Source organism: Conger conger, chromosome 4, assembly GCF_963514075.1.
Source record: "Conger conger chromosome 4, fConCon1.1, whole genome shotgun sequence".
In the NCBI taxonomy this organism is placed as follows: domain Eukaryota; kingdom Metazoa; phylum Chordata; class Actinopteri; order Anguilliformes; family Congridae; genus Conger; species Conger conger.
This window is the reverse complement of record NC_083763.1, coordinates 21,864,051-21,880,861: the sequence shown is the minus strand read 5'-3', so window position 1 is coordinate 21,880,861 and position 16,811 is coordinate 21,864,051. Positions and strand designations below refer to the sequence as shown.

At 40.3% G+C, this 16,811-nt stretch overlaps 1 protein-coding gene across 2 annotated transcripts; it reads left to right on the top strand.

Moving 5' to 3' along the window:
• Positions 1-325: 325 nt before the first annotated feature.
• LOC133127451 (phospholipid phosphatase-related protein type 4) lies at positions 326-14,013 on the top strand. Of its 2 annotated transcripts, XM_061240366.1 has the most exons (7): positions 326-409; positions 4,192-4,377; positions 7,237-7,366; positions 8,354-8,549; positions 10,869-10,926; positions 11,796-11,969; positions 12,679-14,013. In XM_061240366.1, the coding sequence occupies exons 1-7, from the start codon at positions 332-334 to the stop codon at positions 14,011-14,013; spliced, it is 2,157 nt and encodes a 718-aa protein (XP_061096350.1). In that variant the 5' UTR covers positions 326-331. The 2 variants fall into 2 exon arrangements, with proteins under 2 accessions (XP_061096350.1, XP_061096349.1); XM_061240365.1 differs by lacking the exon at positions 11,796-11,969 and having other exon boundaries at positions 332-409.
• Positions 14,014-16,811: the final 2,798 nt, after the last annotated feature.

The following is a 16,811-nucleotide window of genomic DNA, read 5'->3' as shown; positions in this document are numbered from 1 at the left end:
CTGGTATTTTACCTTTGCGTTCATCTACCATACACCTCATAAAGTATCTATCACAGCAATACGCCGGAGTCGGATCAACAAATGCGAGGGAAATGTTCCAGCATGCATACCCTATGATATATTGTTGTAGTTAACGTGAATCCGAGGTTTGGTGTTCCAGACAGGCTGTGACACTTGGTTAGTTTCTGATCAGCTGCACAGTAAACCGCTATCCGCAATAATGGAGCAATCCGCAGCCGTAGTCGCTGGATATTGTTAGGCAAAAGTGACTCCGGTTAGTTAGACGTAAAACTATTTGCCTACTCTCTCGTTGCATGCGAGAAGATTCATCATGTCTGCAAAAGAGAGACAAAAAGGAAAGGTGACTAAAGACAGCGTTACCTTGCTACCTTGCTTCTATTTCCTTGAGGTAGGTGCGCTTGCATTTTAATATTTTATAACAGTGTTGTGTGCTGATCTTAAGACATTTCTGAACTGTGGTGGTGTTTTGAGAATGACAGGCTGTCCGAATTTTGGAGGCGTCTTCCGTCGGCTTTGTCGGTGCATCCTGTCAGAACCCCTACTTAATTGAATGCAGTGAAAGTTTATGCACAATTGAAGATAATTTGTATGAAATCCATATCTAATTATATTACCATGACCATTACTATTTCAATCCATTATTTTAGTAGCCGATGCAAATGAATGTAATAATTATTGTGACGTTGATAATGACACTGTACTGTACAGTCTCTGCGTGACTATCACAACATACCCTAGCAGACTACTCTTCAACAGGCACCGGAACTGGTTTCAAATGCATGCGATTTTATCAATGATCGTGACTGCTATTCCTAGTGGTAATTCCTGCAGTCTCCTCCAAAACAATACCAGCGTGACTGTCTACTAAGTGCTGCACTCATGGAAAATAAAATAGACTGTGGTAAATTAAAAAGTTACATTTGCTATAAATTGAACTTTGAAGGCTATTGGACCTAGACATATAGACCAAGTGAAATACTGTTGATATTTCATGGTTTCAATGATTTCAAGGAAACTATCAAAATTTGACCTTCACACATCCCCCACAGCCCAATATTTGGGAATGCCATGAAAATGAAAATATCTTCTCTGCAACAAACTAAATGTTGTTATATCTGGTATGTCTGCACTTGTAGTAACAACACTGAATAGTACAGTACTGCTGCTACACATACAAGTAGGTATACTTTATTAAAGTATACAAATTCAATTAAGCTGACTTGTCCATGGTCTGAATCCTATTGTATTTTGGAACACAATAGGTCACCTTGGAATGCTCCTATAATGGCATTAACAAAATACTAAACACAAAATACCAAAATCAATACATACACTGAATATAGGAATGCACAGTAGGCTAACATTAACTCCCAAGTGGCTTAAGAAATACCTGCACATACCATATGTATACATTAACATTTGCATCTGTTGCACCTAGACACACTGCATGTATATTTCCTCAGCCACGGTCACAATCTGGGGATGATGGAAAAGTGTTCATTGGCACAGTCATGGTTACAGTCTTCCCAGAACATCTCTGTACTGTTGTGTGACAGATAATGAGCTGATCGCTTACTTGCACCATAGTGTGCACAAGCTGCCTAGATTTAAGCCCATTTTGTGTTGAACATTGTACAGCAAACCTGCTTGACAGCAGGCACAGCTGCTCGCCTGCTTATAAGGATTTGTAGGTTCTGTCCCTCTTCAATGTGTATACTAAGGTTACGTCCTCTTGGATTGCTTTTGGTAATTATATTTTTCTAAAAAGCAGTCTGGGGTATCCTAAAATATGCAATCACATCACATTAAGTCAGCTGACAGCTTTTGACAAAGGCACAGCTGGAGGTTGAGCAATATTGTGCGCTGGTGCCTTGTGCATTCTCCTTGTAAAGGAAAAATACTTTACTACAAAACTGCAATGCTGTGCTGGTGTTATGGCTGCATAGCAGCAGCCAACTTGGCAGGGTTACAGCAAAGGTGCTTATCTGTTATGGCTTGAAAAAGCACACCGGAAAAAATAGTGAAATAGTCAAACAAAAATAGTTATGTAAACACACAAACCTGTTCCAAGTGATGTTTGTGCCTGCGGCTGCACTCATGCTGTGTTTTTACACTTTCTTCAGCTATGTGTTACACCCCCACCATCCTCATGCTGTGTGCCACAATATGCTCTCCATTACCAATAATTACAAGCTGTATCTTTCTTCTGTCAGCATCTTTTCATCTCTTTTCGTTTTTTATCTTGTCCTAGGGCTAGATTGTCATACTACTGTATAAATAACTTTCTCCCTCAGGCAGTTGGTATTTCGGTGTACATCTTCAAATAGCGCAACTATTGTATTGAACATTGAGTCTGTGTATTTGCTAGGACTGGTCCTTCACCTAAAGGACTAAATCCCTTAGTCCATTTTTGAGAAGCACCAGGTAATTCTTCCACCTATTTGTAAAAGCTAGGCTGTGTTTTGTGAGGATTTAAAAGTATTGATGGCAAGTGGATGCAGTAGACATTTTTCAGTCTACCAATGTTGATTTTCTGTAGGAGCACCTCAGGCTCAACTCAAGTGTAGATAAGCAACAGCTAAAGCTATTCATTGAAAAATGAAGCTTTCACTCTCGGTGTAGAATCCTTGCCCATTTCCCACAACGCACTGCTGGAGAGAGGCCCCAGTGTGAGGATTATTGCAAAAACAAGTCTGCAGGAACTGATCTATTCTCAAGTCACTGACTGACAATAGGACTCCCACCAAAGACTGACTGTTTTCCAATTAGCATTTTCCACCCAGCCATTTCATTCAATGTTTTAATGATTATTGGTGTCTATGTTGAAGACAAGGAGATTCCTTATTACTGTAGGTAAATGGTAAATGGTTGGCATTTATATAGCGCCTTTATCTAAAGCGCTGTACAATTGATGCTTCTCATTCACCCATTCATACACACACTCACACACCAATGGCGATTGGCTGCCATGCAAGGCGCCGACCAGCTCGTCAGGAGCATTTGGGGGTTAGGTGTCTTTCTCAGGGACACTTCGACACAGCCCGGGCGGGGGATCGAACTGGCAACCCTCCGACTGTCAGACGACTGCTCTTACTGCCTGAGCCATGTCGCCCCAGTATAGTACAGTATAGTACAGTCACAGCTGTAAATACAGTAATTGCGCATGTGGCACTAACTTCTAAAAATAACCACCAGGGAAACAAGCACTCATCCATTTGTGCATATGTATTATTTAACCTTCCATGTCACATATTGTTGCCACTTAGACTGAGATGCATATGGAGAGAACACCTCTAAAAGAACGTAAGAGAGAGGGTTCCTGTTATACACAAGAAAATGTTCATCTTTAGATTCAAGCCGCTTTTATGAATCTTTTCAGTGATAGTGCTCTTTCAATATGAATTTTAAACATATCCTTGGTATGTATTTCCTTTCTTGGAAATGAAAATTGTTCCGTCTTTTCTACAGACAGGTTCATTTTCTGCCCATGTCTATTTAGTATTTATAATGTATTGTGGTCTTCAAATGTACAGTGAACCAAGGCAAGATGCAAGACAATCAGAAGAAAGTGTGCAGCAGTCAGGAGTATTGTGTGAAGCGTGTAGTTTCAGTCCCACAGTCTGGATTTCTGTCCAAATGCAAACACATGGTAATATATGGTTTGAAAGTCTCCCATGCTATTTCTTCAGGAACACAGGGCACTGAGAACTAAGGCTAAAGCGTCTTGGTACTTTATCTGTTAGCTGACAAATAGTTTATACTTGTGATGCTGTGATACCATATTTCAGCTCCTGTTTCCCTCATGTTGTTTAGATACTTTTATTCGTTCTTGGTCATAGATATGTTTTACTGATCAATAGGCCTGTGCATGATTTTTTGGTTTTGTTTTGCTACATATTTATCCTGTTTTATGGAGCACAGTTGAAAGTTATTCAACTATTCAGCAATTATTTCTGTGCTTATTTCAGCAAGTGAATAGTGGAATAACTATCTTTAGACATAAATGAGATGTTGATACAAAATATGAATATCTTTAATATGTTTATGTTTTATGTTTATGTACATAACAGGTCTAATATGGCGTGAATATTTTGAGGGGTTGTGCATATTGAGGGCTCCGCACTGCACTTTCGAGTGATGCTTTATTTTCACATTTTTCTCCCTGGGCAGTTTCCTATCCTGGCTTCTTCTGTGGTCAGCCTGTACTTCCTGGAGCTAACGGACGTGTTCAAGCCAGTGCGCTCCGGCTACAGCTGCAACGATCGCAGCCTGAGCCTGCCCTACATTGAGCCTACACATGAGGTCGTCCCCTTCCTGATGCTTCTCAGCGTGGCCTTTGCTGGGCCTGCAGCTATGGTCAGTCATTCTACGTATCCTTCTCTCTGCCATTGGTAGCAAAACACAGAACCTCAATGTCATTTCATTTAAAATGTATCAGCGTGGGCTGCTTTGCATTTTCTTGGGGGTCAGACTTTCAGGTAAATTGTATAGATCTATGAAGCGTAAACTAATGAGTCATCCTTTTTCATGATTTACAATTTACAATTTACTTGAAATGATTTAACCATTTACATACACCAACAGTGAATGGCTGCCATACAAGGTACCAATCTGCTCATTAGGGGCAGTTGGGGGTTAGGTACAACGGCTCTTACCTAATGAGCTAATGTCGTTTTGTTTGATCAAAACAAGACTTTCAGAAATGTTGATATCAGGGGGCTCCCAATGGAAATATACAGCAGAGGCACTTGTTGTTAGTGTATTGATGCACCTATGGTAAATGGTTGGAAGTTTCTAGGGACACTTTGACACACCTAGGGCGGATTGAACCGGCAACCTTCCTACTGCCAGAGGACTGCTCTTACCGCCAAAGCCAATATGTTGAGCATTATGGCTCGAATCAAATCCTTGTTTGTGGGCCTCTGACTTGGGTATGCTTAATAGACCAACTTGTTACCCAGGGAGAGAGGGCCTCCATGGTGTCTATGGGTATCTCATGGAAGTCGTCTCTCTCTGTGTGGCAATAAGGCCAATTAAGCATCGTTGCTCAGTAGCGCTTCCTGCAGTTTCAGCTGTGCGGTTAGCATGCAGCTCAGCTTCTGAAGTGGAGACTAATAAAGAAGTGGTGGCTGGCTAATAATTAGCAGGTCTATTTTATTAAAAAATTTGATGAGGATGGTTACAGACAAGGTGTATTATTATACAATTTACCAAATCTGAAACTTTTCACAACAATGTCAGTAAACAGGGAAATTGCAGCAGTTATTCCGAATTAAATGTCGAAGTAGTGGTGGAGTCTGTAGTGATAAATTCCACAAGGCGTTCTTTTGAAGCCTCTGTTGCCGTGTTGCATCATTGTCTGACTGCTTTGTGCTGTTCGTTTTTATCTGACTGATGTCCACCCAGGACACGCCACAAATAGGACTGCTGTTCCCAGTAGGACTCAAGTGGAGAACTGTGGATGTGTGCTCCCTATGTTTATCTTTGTTGGAAGTTACAAGTGAAGGGAGAATGAGGGACTGCAGTATGATGCCAAAATGTGTGGAGCTATAATGTGCTATCAGTAACTCACTAATTTTACTGATGACTGTGATGGGTTGTTCATGAAACCTCATTCTCCCATTACTAGAAACCACAATTGTAAAAATATATACTTGTAAATAAATAGTAAGTTGTTTCTAACTACTTTGACCATTTATTAATGGATTACTAGCAATGTAGTTAATGTATTGGGATTTTACACATGTAAATACATAAATCCATACATGCTGAGCTCTTGTCATTAGGTTTTGGCAAAAAAAAGGATAAAATATTATTCATAAACTGTACAATCTATCTATTTAATTGTAAGTGATTACAATTTCTATATTTTCTATTTTATGCTTTTAAGCAATTCATTTTGTCCTCCAGCTGAAACATAATATTAACTTCACAGTAATCTGTTTTCTGTGAGGTCTTATTCCTCCAGTTCTGAATGTTTTATTATCTTCATCAGTTCCAATTAAATTTGATTGCTTTGAATCTATGCTGCCAGTTTAATTTATGAAATGTCCCTTGGCTGTACTGCTTGGAGGCAGAGGCCAGCAACTACATTGATTCTCAATAAGTGTCTTAGAAATTATTAAACAGTAATACATTGCACATGTTTCCATATAAATACACCTTATTTGTGAATTAATTATTGTATACCGCAGTAAAGTAATAACATGAGTGACAAAATGGCCGCTAGGCTTTTCTTTTTATTTTGAATATGCACTCATGAGGCAAGAGACACATGAAAAAACATTCTGTCTTTATTTCAGATATTTTCCTCTGCATAAAAATTCTTAGTCTCTTCATCAGCCATATATAAGTTAACATGGGACTAGCTTATTACCAGCAGACTTTGAATGGTCCTGTGGTTTTGAGGGGAAAGGGGAGAGGGAAAATCAAGTCAGAGAGGGGAGAATCCAGTATGTGTGTCAGCCTGGCCAGCCTGGGTGCAGACTCAGAGGTCTCCTCTGTCATCAGTCCAGTGTAAAGTACTGTAGAACCCCCCTGCCCTCAAACATCCAGCTCCTTTTGGCCTTAGACCTAGTCTCTGCACAGGCAGGTGCATTTCTGTAGATGATGTGTAGATTGTGTTTGATCTGCACTTCGTTGTATGTTGCTCTGGATAAGAACGTCTGTTGAATGCTTTGTAATGTAATGTAATGTAATGATGCAACAAGAGCATAGTACAGTGGAAGGTTGGATTATGGGCTTGTATTGTAGAACACGTATTAAGTCTTTCTTCTGTAAACCTGAGCCAGGGAGACCCTGAAATGCGAGTGGATTCGTCTTTGCATTCACAATAGAATGTAACATTATTGGGAGGATGGAAAAACATGTTGAAGGGCTTATTGTAACAGACATGTGAGCTTATGGTGAAACATACAAGCACGAGTGTGGTGATCTTCGTGCCGCTGACAGCAGGCTATCCCCTGCCGAGGGAAGGGTCTGAAGCCTACTTAAGCCTGTGTGCTTGTTTGCCCTTCATCAGCCGCAGATGTGGTATTGAGTGAAGACACCTTAGCTTTAAAGGACATTCACAGAGACCAGGTGGAAAGCTGAGAAGGAAAAGAGCAAGGTACTGTATGTGGGCCCAGTGTTGGCATGGATGGAGAGACACGAGATCACTGTAACTCCAGTGTGCTGCCCTACTAACCTCTGACCAAGCCTATCCTCTGCTGGCAGATCCTGGTTAGTGAGGGAATTCTCTACTGTTGCCTGTCGAGGAGTAGGAACGGCCTTGGAGTGGAGGTAAACATCAATGCAGCAGGATGTAACTTCAACTCCTACATTCGTCGAGCTGTTAGGTTTGTCGGTAGGTTTTTTTTCTTGATTCTCCATTCTTCTTTGACTTACATCTGTAAAGAGGGTGAATGCAGAGGGTCTTACATAAAAAATGTAATTCAATCCATGTTATAATAGTATGTTATGCACTGTATAGAGATACTGTAAGCCTGTTCAAAGGATATGTTTTGACAATACCTTTAATGGTGGGGGGTGAGATTTTAGTGAGTTTCCTAATTAGTGTCATTTTTTCACTAATTACTAACTATCCTTCTTTTGTGGGGGCTGATTTCTCAATTCGTGACTGACCATGGTGTAAAATCCAACTATGACCAGCTTGAAATGACCAGCTACCAGCTGTTTCAAAACGTAGCTTGAGCTGATCAAACCATGCTGAGTATGGAGCTGGTCTGGACTGGTCGACCAGCTACCATCTCTTTCAAAACCTTTTTTTTGGCAGGGAAGCAATTTGGTGAGTAAGTGGGTGATTGAATGATTAAGTGAATGAGGGATTCACTTAATCTTAGCGAGTGAGTGAGTGATTCAGTAAGTGACTTAACTGAGAGGCATGAGACACACAGTCTGACACGTAACAGTAAGCTTGTACAATGGTTAGCTATGTGCACTGTCACATTTTACTATCAGTGCTGTCCAGTGCCGCAGAAACATTGTCTTCTGGGTGAGCATCTCAGTCCAGGCAGGCTTGCCTTTGTCACAGGCAGATGACCATTTACAGAATGTGCCAGGTGATTCTGAGAGGGAAACTCCTGAAGAGGAACTGTCATAAATATAGATTGCGGTGCTCACTCAGCAGTGACCAGTATATTATTTACATGAAATGTTGCCCTTGGCTTCAAGATTTCTTGCTGCTCACTTTGTCTGGGTTTGCTGGAGTGAAACTGTACATTGTGTGTGCGTGTGTGTCTTATGTGTGTGTGCAGTGTGCATTACTTAAGCACCAGTTACTTGAGGGGAAATCTCTCTCTCTCTCTCTCTCTCTCTCGCTCTCTCTCTCTAGGGGTCCACATGTTTGGGCTTTGTGCCACGGCTCTCATAACAGACATCATCCAGTTGTCGACCGGTTACCACGCACCGTACTTCCTTACGGTCTGCAAGCCCAACTACACCACGCTCAACACTTCCTGTGATGAAAACACCTTCATCATGGACGACATCTGCTCTGGAACTGATCCAGCCGTCATAAACAGTGGCAGGTTTGACAGTTTATAGCATTGTCCGCTCATGCGCCCACTCCGGGTGTGCACGGTTTTATGTACCGTATACACTAAGAAATACATCCACGTGCAAAAGTGTGCATTATGCATTATGTTGATCAGCAATGTGCAAGTCTTCCAGTGTGGTCCAGCTGCGAATATAACGCAAAATTTGGGATTCATGAGGCTTTTCAGCATCTGAGCATACAGTACAGTATGTGGTAACATTCACTAGCATAGAGAAAACAATTGTAGCTATGATAGTTAACTATGTGAATGGTAGAATGTCTGTATTTATATAGCTCTGTTATCCAAAGATGCTTCTCATTCACCCATTCACACACACACACACACACACACACCAACTGGCTGCCATGCAAGGCACCAACCAGCTTGTCAGGAGCATTTGGGGGTTAGGTGTCTTGCTCAGGGACACTTCAACACGCCCAGGGCAGGATCGAACCGGCAACCCTTCGACAGCCAGATGACTGCTCTTACCTCCTGAACAATGTCCTGCCATAGAACTTGTACATTTATTTAATCACAAAAACATATTAAGAACATTATTATAGAATGAATATGTCAGCAGTTTCTAGAGCAGCTAAATATAGATCAAGGCTTGATATCTTCCATCTGGCCTACTATACTGTACTTCAGTTGAGCTGAGATAATGTTAAACTTCAATTATCCCTTATAATTGTAGTCATAACTCCCAGTTATTATAGAATATGCCCTATAGTTAATACCAATGTCTTTTTCATTTCTAATAATAGCAGCTGTACAGTAGATTGGGTTGCAGCTTTTGATGTTCCAAATAATGAGGCTGAGTACATAAATTGGGGGTGTTCTACATTAAACAAAAATATAAATAATAGCATGTACACTCAGTGAGCAATTCACTAGGTAAACCTGTACACCAGCTTGTTAATGCAAATATTTAATCAGGCAATCATGTGCCAGCAACTAAATGCATAAAAGCATGCAGACGTGGTCAAGAGGTTCAGCTGTTGTTCAGATCAAATGTCAGAATTCTTTCATACTTATAAATAGTATTTTTATATAAGATTTCACAAATGATTTAGTGCCCTTTAAGAAACATATTAATGACATTAACTTAAAAATGTCAGTTTGAACCATCAAATTCTCAGCTCGCGGTTTGTAGAAGGGCTTGACTAGTTGAACACAAGCAGAAGAACATCTCTCAATACAAAATGTATCAAACCTCTGATTGGATAAGTCTAAAAATACGTCTAATAAATACCTAATAAAGTGTTCACTGAGTGTATATGTGGGCAGTGTTGCTGATGAAGAACCTTGCTAACCGATTATATTTCAGCCTAGTAGTAAAACAGGGCAGGCAGCAGACTGGTCACAGTCCACTAAAGACACAGCCAAGACCTGTGACTATGGAGCAGCAGAGCCTCTACTCACTGAGAGTCACTCAGCACCAATCTGTAATGATAAACAATATATTTACAGTATATACAAAAACTGAGTATACATCTTAATGCAATTAATGAAATAATAAGGCTGATTTTCTTTTTTAATATGAAAGAATTTCTTTTAATGGGAAATAAATCATAGGCATTTTATCTCGAGTGAATTCATCTTCAGGAAAGGGAAAAGGGCAGAGACTCAACAGCTATGTTAAATGGTTATGTTTGCACATATATTCCCCATCCTCCTCTGCTCTTTGAGAAGGTATCAAAATGGTTTTACTTCTTCACTAAGAGGCATGGTGGAAATGAACCATTAAATTAAATGGTGCAATTAAATTAAATCACCAAAATAACAAACGCTTGGGGCATTAGCTGTTTCTATTTTTATATTTTATTTAATTAGATTCTTTTTTTGGGGGGGTGGGTGGGATGTGGAGTTTGGTATTCGGAGGATTTCATACATGTGACTATGTTATAGCCATTAAAATAGCTTTGTGCTGCTTAACTAAATGAGCATGCATTTACATTCATTCGTATTTTAAAACCCCTGCAGTGAAGAAAATCCGCCTGCTGTCGGTTAACCTTTGTGTTAAAAGCCATCTGTTCAGTGAGTGCACAATTGTCTTCCATTTGACAGCAGGAATTAATAATTGCTGTGAATCACAAGCAGCCATCAGTGATAGGAACAGAAAATGGCAAATGTCAAAATGTAATACTCCGGAAAAGATCACAAGGCTCTTGCAAGATGTGAAATGATAAAAAAAAAAAAAACACTCAAAAAGATTTGCAAACAGTTGTGAGTGCAGTGTACAGTACATTATATATAGTCCACTCACTAAGTCAAGCTCAAAAGTAAATGGTTTGTTCTCTTCCTTTTCAGAAAATCATTTCCATCCCAGCATGCAACACTAGCTGCATTTGCTGCTGTCTACATTTCCGTGAGTATTCAACCACTTTGTCACTTCACAATATCACTAAAAATAAAGTTTTAGCATACTATTGCGGTATGGTAGTTTATGTAAGATGTTCCCTTGATTAACTAAAATAATAGTAGTGTTTTTTACATAGAGACAGCAGTACCGTATTTCACTCTGTTCTTTGGAGAGCAAGTATGAAACATGAATGAAATACCATTCTAAAAAATGAAATAATTGGAATTAAACATGCTCAGGGGACAGACCCAGACACCACTATTTTTAGCTGCTCTTTCCTCACTGAGTTGTGTGTCTGTATCTGTACAGTATGTGATAATCGTGTGGCACACAAATCACATACTTTTGTTTGTGCAGCTTAAAGTAGCTTCACCTGTCGTGCTGATGTTAGCCAGCTAATACTAGCCACCTAGCTTGTAGGGTCACTCGCCATGGACACACAACCAAGACATCTGTCAAACTGGCCATAAGTTCTCAGACCACATCTCAATCTGCTGCTGATCCCCATTAATTATCCTCCTCTTCTGATTCTGGTCCAGTGGATGCCTAGCATTTTAGACTCATGTCTATCCCTGCTGAAAATTCCAGCTAAGACCAGCTGGGATTCTAGGACTGGTTAAAATGGTTTAAGATGTCAACACTAGCTGGCAATAACTGGTCTGTGGCTGGTCAAAACTAGTCTGTAGCTGAAAAAAGCTGGTCAAAGCTGGTTCAGTAAGCTGTTGAATAGCTGATTGACCAGCTAAAAGTGTTGAATACAACATAACATGAACAGAATTTTTCCACATATTATTTCACTGGGGGTGCTAACCTAAAAGTTGTGCTTTAATTCTAGTAACATGAATCTTGTGTTTGGTGTTGGTGCTTGTTTCCAGATGTACTTCAATGTGACACTAACTGACTCAACAAAGCTTCTGAAACCACTTCTGGTCTTCTCCTTCATCATCTGTGCCATTATCTGTGGATTGACGCGTATCATCCAGTACAAGAACCATTCTATTGATGTCTATCTTGGCTTCCTTATTGGTGGAGGCATAGCGGTGTATTTAGTAGGTATTCTTTGTCTGTGTCCCTCTGTATTCCCCTTAATCTATGATCATTTTGGGTGTTTCTTTGTTCCTTGTTTCTTTGTTCCTCTTGTAATTGACTAGGCAAACCACTAACCTCCATTGCATATATGATTAGTTTATCTTTTTCTTTCGGAAATCTCATTATGCTGTTTTGTTTTGTTGGTGCTGATACCCTGACACTGGGGCTTTTTTGATGTAATGCAGTATTCAAACAGTGATTATGATAAACAAGAAAATTCAAGAAATGACAATGTATTGGACATTTGCTGTTCAAATGTTTAAAAATACTTTGTACAGTATCGTTGCCCAGCAGATGTATTGAACACATACACATACTAGTATTTCAGCTGTAATGATCTTTCTAAGAGATCACAAATTGCTTACACCCTGTTTAATTCATTTTGATTCTATTTATCGCTGTTTCTAAATATTTGAAATATAAATCTTAAGGTACTTTCTTTGTACTTAAATAATATGCCGAAACTAACACAGCATCTTAGTTCAAACAACTGGAAGGAACCCTTGTGGAGAAGGTGCCTGTGGTTGGCCTTATGCTCTTTTATGGCAATAAATCACTGGATTTATTCTTTTATGTTCATAATAATGGTCTCTTACTCTTATGGAGCTATATAGTTATGGAGAGAATTTTGGGGAGGAGCTGTCTTGATATGTCTCACTCATACCCTAGGGACTGTATGCTGTAGGCAACTTCCAGCCTGGTGAGGATGTAGCAGGACAGCAGCCACAGCTCTCGGGCCCTCTCGGGCCCCTGACGGACCTCAGGCAGGACGGCAGTCGGCACTTGCAGCTGAAGAACGGCAGCAGCAGTGACGGCATCTCCTCGCGCTCGGAGAGCACGCTCAGCCGCAACCACCGGGAGGCCAGCTCCCTCACCAGCCTGAAGAGAGCCAGCGCCGACGTGGAGGTCATCACCCCCCGGAGCCCCATGGGCAAGGAGAACATGGTGACCTTCAGCAACACTCTCCCCCGGGTCCACACCCCGGTGCTGGACGAAGCCACCCGCCGCAACGCCACCATCCACGCCTCCATGGACTCCACTCGCTCCAAGCAGCTGCTCTCGCAGTGGAAGAGCAAGAATGAGAGCCGCAAGCTGTCCCTCCAGATGATGGAGGCGGAGGACAACCCCTCCCCGCCGAGGAGCATGGAAATGAGGTCCAGCTCCGAGCCCTCCAGGGTGGGGGTCAACGGGGAGCACCATGGCCCCGCCGGCCAGTACATGAAGCTGGCCGCCAGCAGCATCCCCTTACCCAGCAACAGCAGCGGAATCGCCGGGGGCACCAGGGTCTCAGTTCCGTCCCGGCCTGGATCTTCTCAGCTGGTCCACATACCGGAGGAGACGCAGGAGAGCGTCGTCAGCTCTCCCAAGGGCGGCTCCGCCCGCTTGAAATGGATGAAGGTGGCGGAGAAGAGCGGGGCCTGCAGGACTAACAACCAGCCGCGCATCATGCAGGTCATCGCCATGTCTAAGCAGCAGGGCATGCTTCAGACCGGCGCCAACTGCTCGGACGGCAGCACAGTCGGCTGCATGGGCGCCATACTCTACAAAACCTTGGCGGAGCAGGAGACCGCCGGCATCGTGCGGGTGGAAGCCCACCCCGAGAACAACCGGCCGGTGGTGCCGCCGCCCTCCACCGACGGCAGCGGGTCGTGGAAGTGGAAGTCTAAGGAGAAAGGCGGCCTCCGGCAATCCTGTGAGCTCAACCATCTCAATGGAGACTCTGAGAGGTCCGAGTCTGCGACGGACAGGAACGGTTCCACCGACAGGAGGGGCGCTCTGGATGCCGGCGCCGAGCACCCCCACCACCAGGGCATCACCACCATCCGCGTGACGCCGGTGGAGGGCAGTCAGGCTGCCTCTGAGGCCATGGCCGTTACCTCCAGCCGGGACTCCACCCTACGGAGGAAAGGGAACATCATCCTCATTCCGGAAAGGGGCAATAGTCCCGATAGCACCCGGAACATCTTCTACAAGGGGACGTCACCAACTCCTTTTAAGGAGTGAGCCGTATCCTGCCTTTGGCCTTGCTGCAAGAGAACAGCAAAATGGAGTCATGAGCATAGCTCACGATGGTATTTCCACATCCACCCAAAGGTCCGCTGTATTGTATCCCTTTCCAGTCACTGTTTTCAGATGAATATTATTTTACATGTAAAGGAAGTTGTATAGCACATGACATTATTTTTTTAATCTCAACGAGGCAGACATTTCAGCATGGTAAAGCTGTTCACTGTGGATTTGCTACATTTATTTTTCACTTTTGTAAGATGATGCCAATATGATCAGCCTTCAAATAGACTTGATAGTATATAATTTGTGCAAAATAATGAGTGTAAAAAATTCATTTATCAGCTTATTTATTTATTTGCCTCTCTAAAAGTTCATTGCTGTTTCTGTATGTCTCCATTACTGTAAGGTCACCATATTCTGCAAGTTTCACTCATTATAATCATGTTGTTATTTGTTTACTTGTTTGGTTTCAGAGCATTTCATACTTTGACATTTATAATAACAGAAGCCTATATTTTTTGCAATGAATATAATCAGTGCTGTACAACCATCTCATTCACATTAGTTTCTTAATATGTTAAAAATATATTAAAACATAATCGTTTTTAAAATAAAGGTTTTTACCGGCTCTTGTTGTGGAGCTTTAGCAAAAGTTGAACATGCATACATTAGTGGTTCTAAAAAGGGTACATTTTTGTTAGCCACTTACTGTTTTTTAAACTGGAGGAAACCAGAAAACAGTCTTTTGTCATGAGAAAGTATAGTGTCGATGATTGACCAGAAGTGCTTATTCTACTATACTATTAATTTAAATGAAATAACAATTGTACCAATGCAAAGTGCTCTTTACCTGCTCCTGCACATTTTAAATTAAGGAAATTAAAAAAAAGATATTTTGAATGAAGCCATTCATGTCTTTTTTTCATTCACTTTTATTAAGCTTTAAACTTAAGAAATTAAATTAAGAAAATCAAATGCAATAAGGAAAATAAATAAATATAAAACATTTTGCATGGAAATCTATAATAAATAAACAAAATTATAGATTATATCTGTACTTTTGTCATGGAATGGCAAATGTTTTCATTGTTAATACAATCTTCCTAATTTCCTGCTAGCAGTAAAAGACTGAGGTTTCAGCTGCCCAAATAAACAATTTGTGATTAAAACGTTTGGCTCATATGTAGCTTTATGGAGGTACTGAATCCAGGTCTTATTCCTAAGCAATCCATTTTGTGCATACTCATTAAATGAGCATGTTTCTTTCAATAATATCTTTTTTTGGATTATTTTCTTTACATATATAAGTAAGCTGCAGAATTTTGACCTTAGAAATATATATCCTCCATCCACCCCACAGGTACATGTGTAATTGAAACATTTTGCACTAATTAAAAAATCATATGACATAGGAGCATACGTTGATATCTGGCAGTCAGTTTTGCTGTTGGATTCATCTAAGCAAAATCTGTTTCTTCCATAAATAGCCTATTACCATTCTTGTAAGAGGGGTTGGTGAACTAGTAGTACTACTCTCTTCTTTTTTTTTCTTTTGTTACTGTTTACTTTTGAGAAGGACATTTGTACTATGTTTGTCTTGAATAATTTTTCTTACTGAGTGCTGCTGTATTTGAGCTGGTCTAAGTTTTAAGTTGTTGTAACACAAACTGCCTTACAGTTTTCTCACACTGACTATAGTACTGTAGATGTGCAGGTCATGCTGTGTGCTCTTCAGTCCATGTACATTGTGTAGTCCAGTACACACAGTGGGGTATGTACAGTATGTTCTAGAATCAGATCTCAACAGTAGGGGTAGCAGACTTACATGTAATTACAACCTATAAGGTGAGTTGAACTGATATAGATATATTTATTTCAGAGTTATCTATTTTATTTTTTAAAAATCATATTCACTCCAGACTGTATTACTGACAGTGCTAAATCTTCTTGTCCAAATATAAAAAATAGAACTGAGGTAAACAATGTACTCTTTTTGAAATGTGAACAATTTATAACCTTCAAATGTTGCACGCTTTTACACTAACCTTCAAACGTTCCATATGATTTCCAAAGTCAATCTATTATATAGATATTAACATCTATGAAACCGTATATAGATTGTACCTTTAAAATTTCACATCATTATTTACTATGGTAAATTTAATGTCAAATTCATTCTTAAAAATAAGATTACTATTCATTATTAAATGCTCTTGTAAAACGTTTTAATATTAGAAACAATGTATGAAATTAATTCACAGAATTCGGAACATGTTCAGATAAATTACATGTTTTCCTAGCTAGATTAGCATCTGTACAAAACAAATAACTATTCCTGTGATCATGACTGCTAGGTAAGGTACAAGCTGTCAAGCTTATTGACACAAACATTATCTTTATGACCAACACATTTACCATTAATTAGGTTCATTAGTTATGCCAATGTTTCTAGCAAGGGAAATAATTGATCATCATCATAGTTTATATAGTTTGTCTCTGAAGTTATGTATGTGCATTTGTCCCACAGTTATTTTATAATGTAGGCATATGCTTAGTTTATCCGATGCCAGATACAGTTTGTCAAATTGTGATCTGTAATGTTTAGTCTAATATTAACAGTTTTATTGCAGCATTTTATGATGGTAATGTTTTGAGATGTTGGGATTTGTTTGAATTCACATAAAATTTAATGTAAAATATGTTATGGATTTGTTTCTTTTTCTGTTTGATTGCATATTAGCCAAAGGATATTTTAAAGATAACACAAAAAAGTTTTCTTTTTATACAATGCC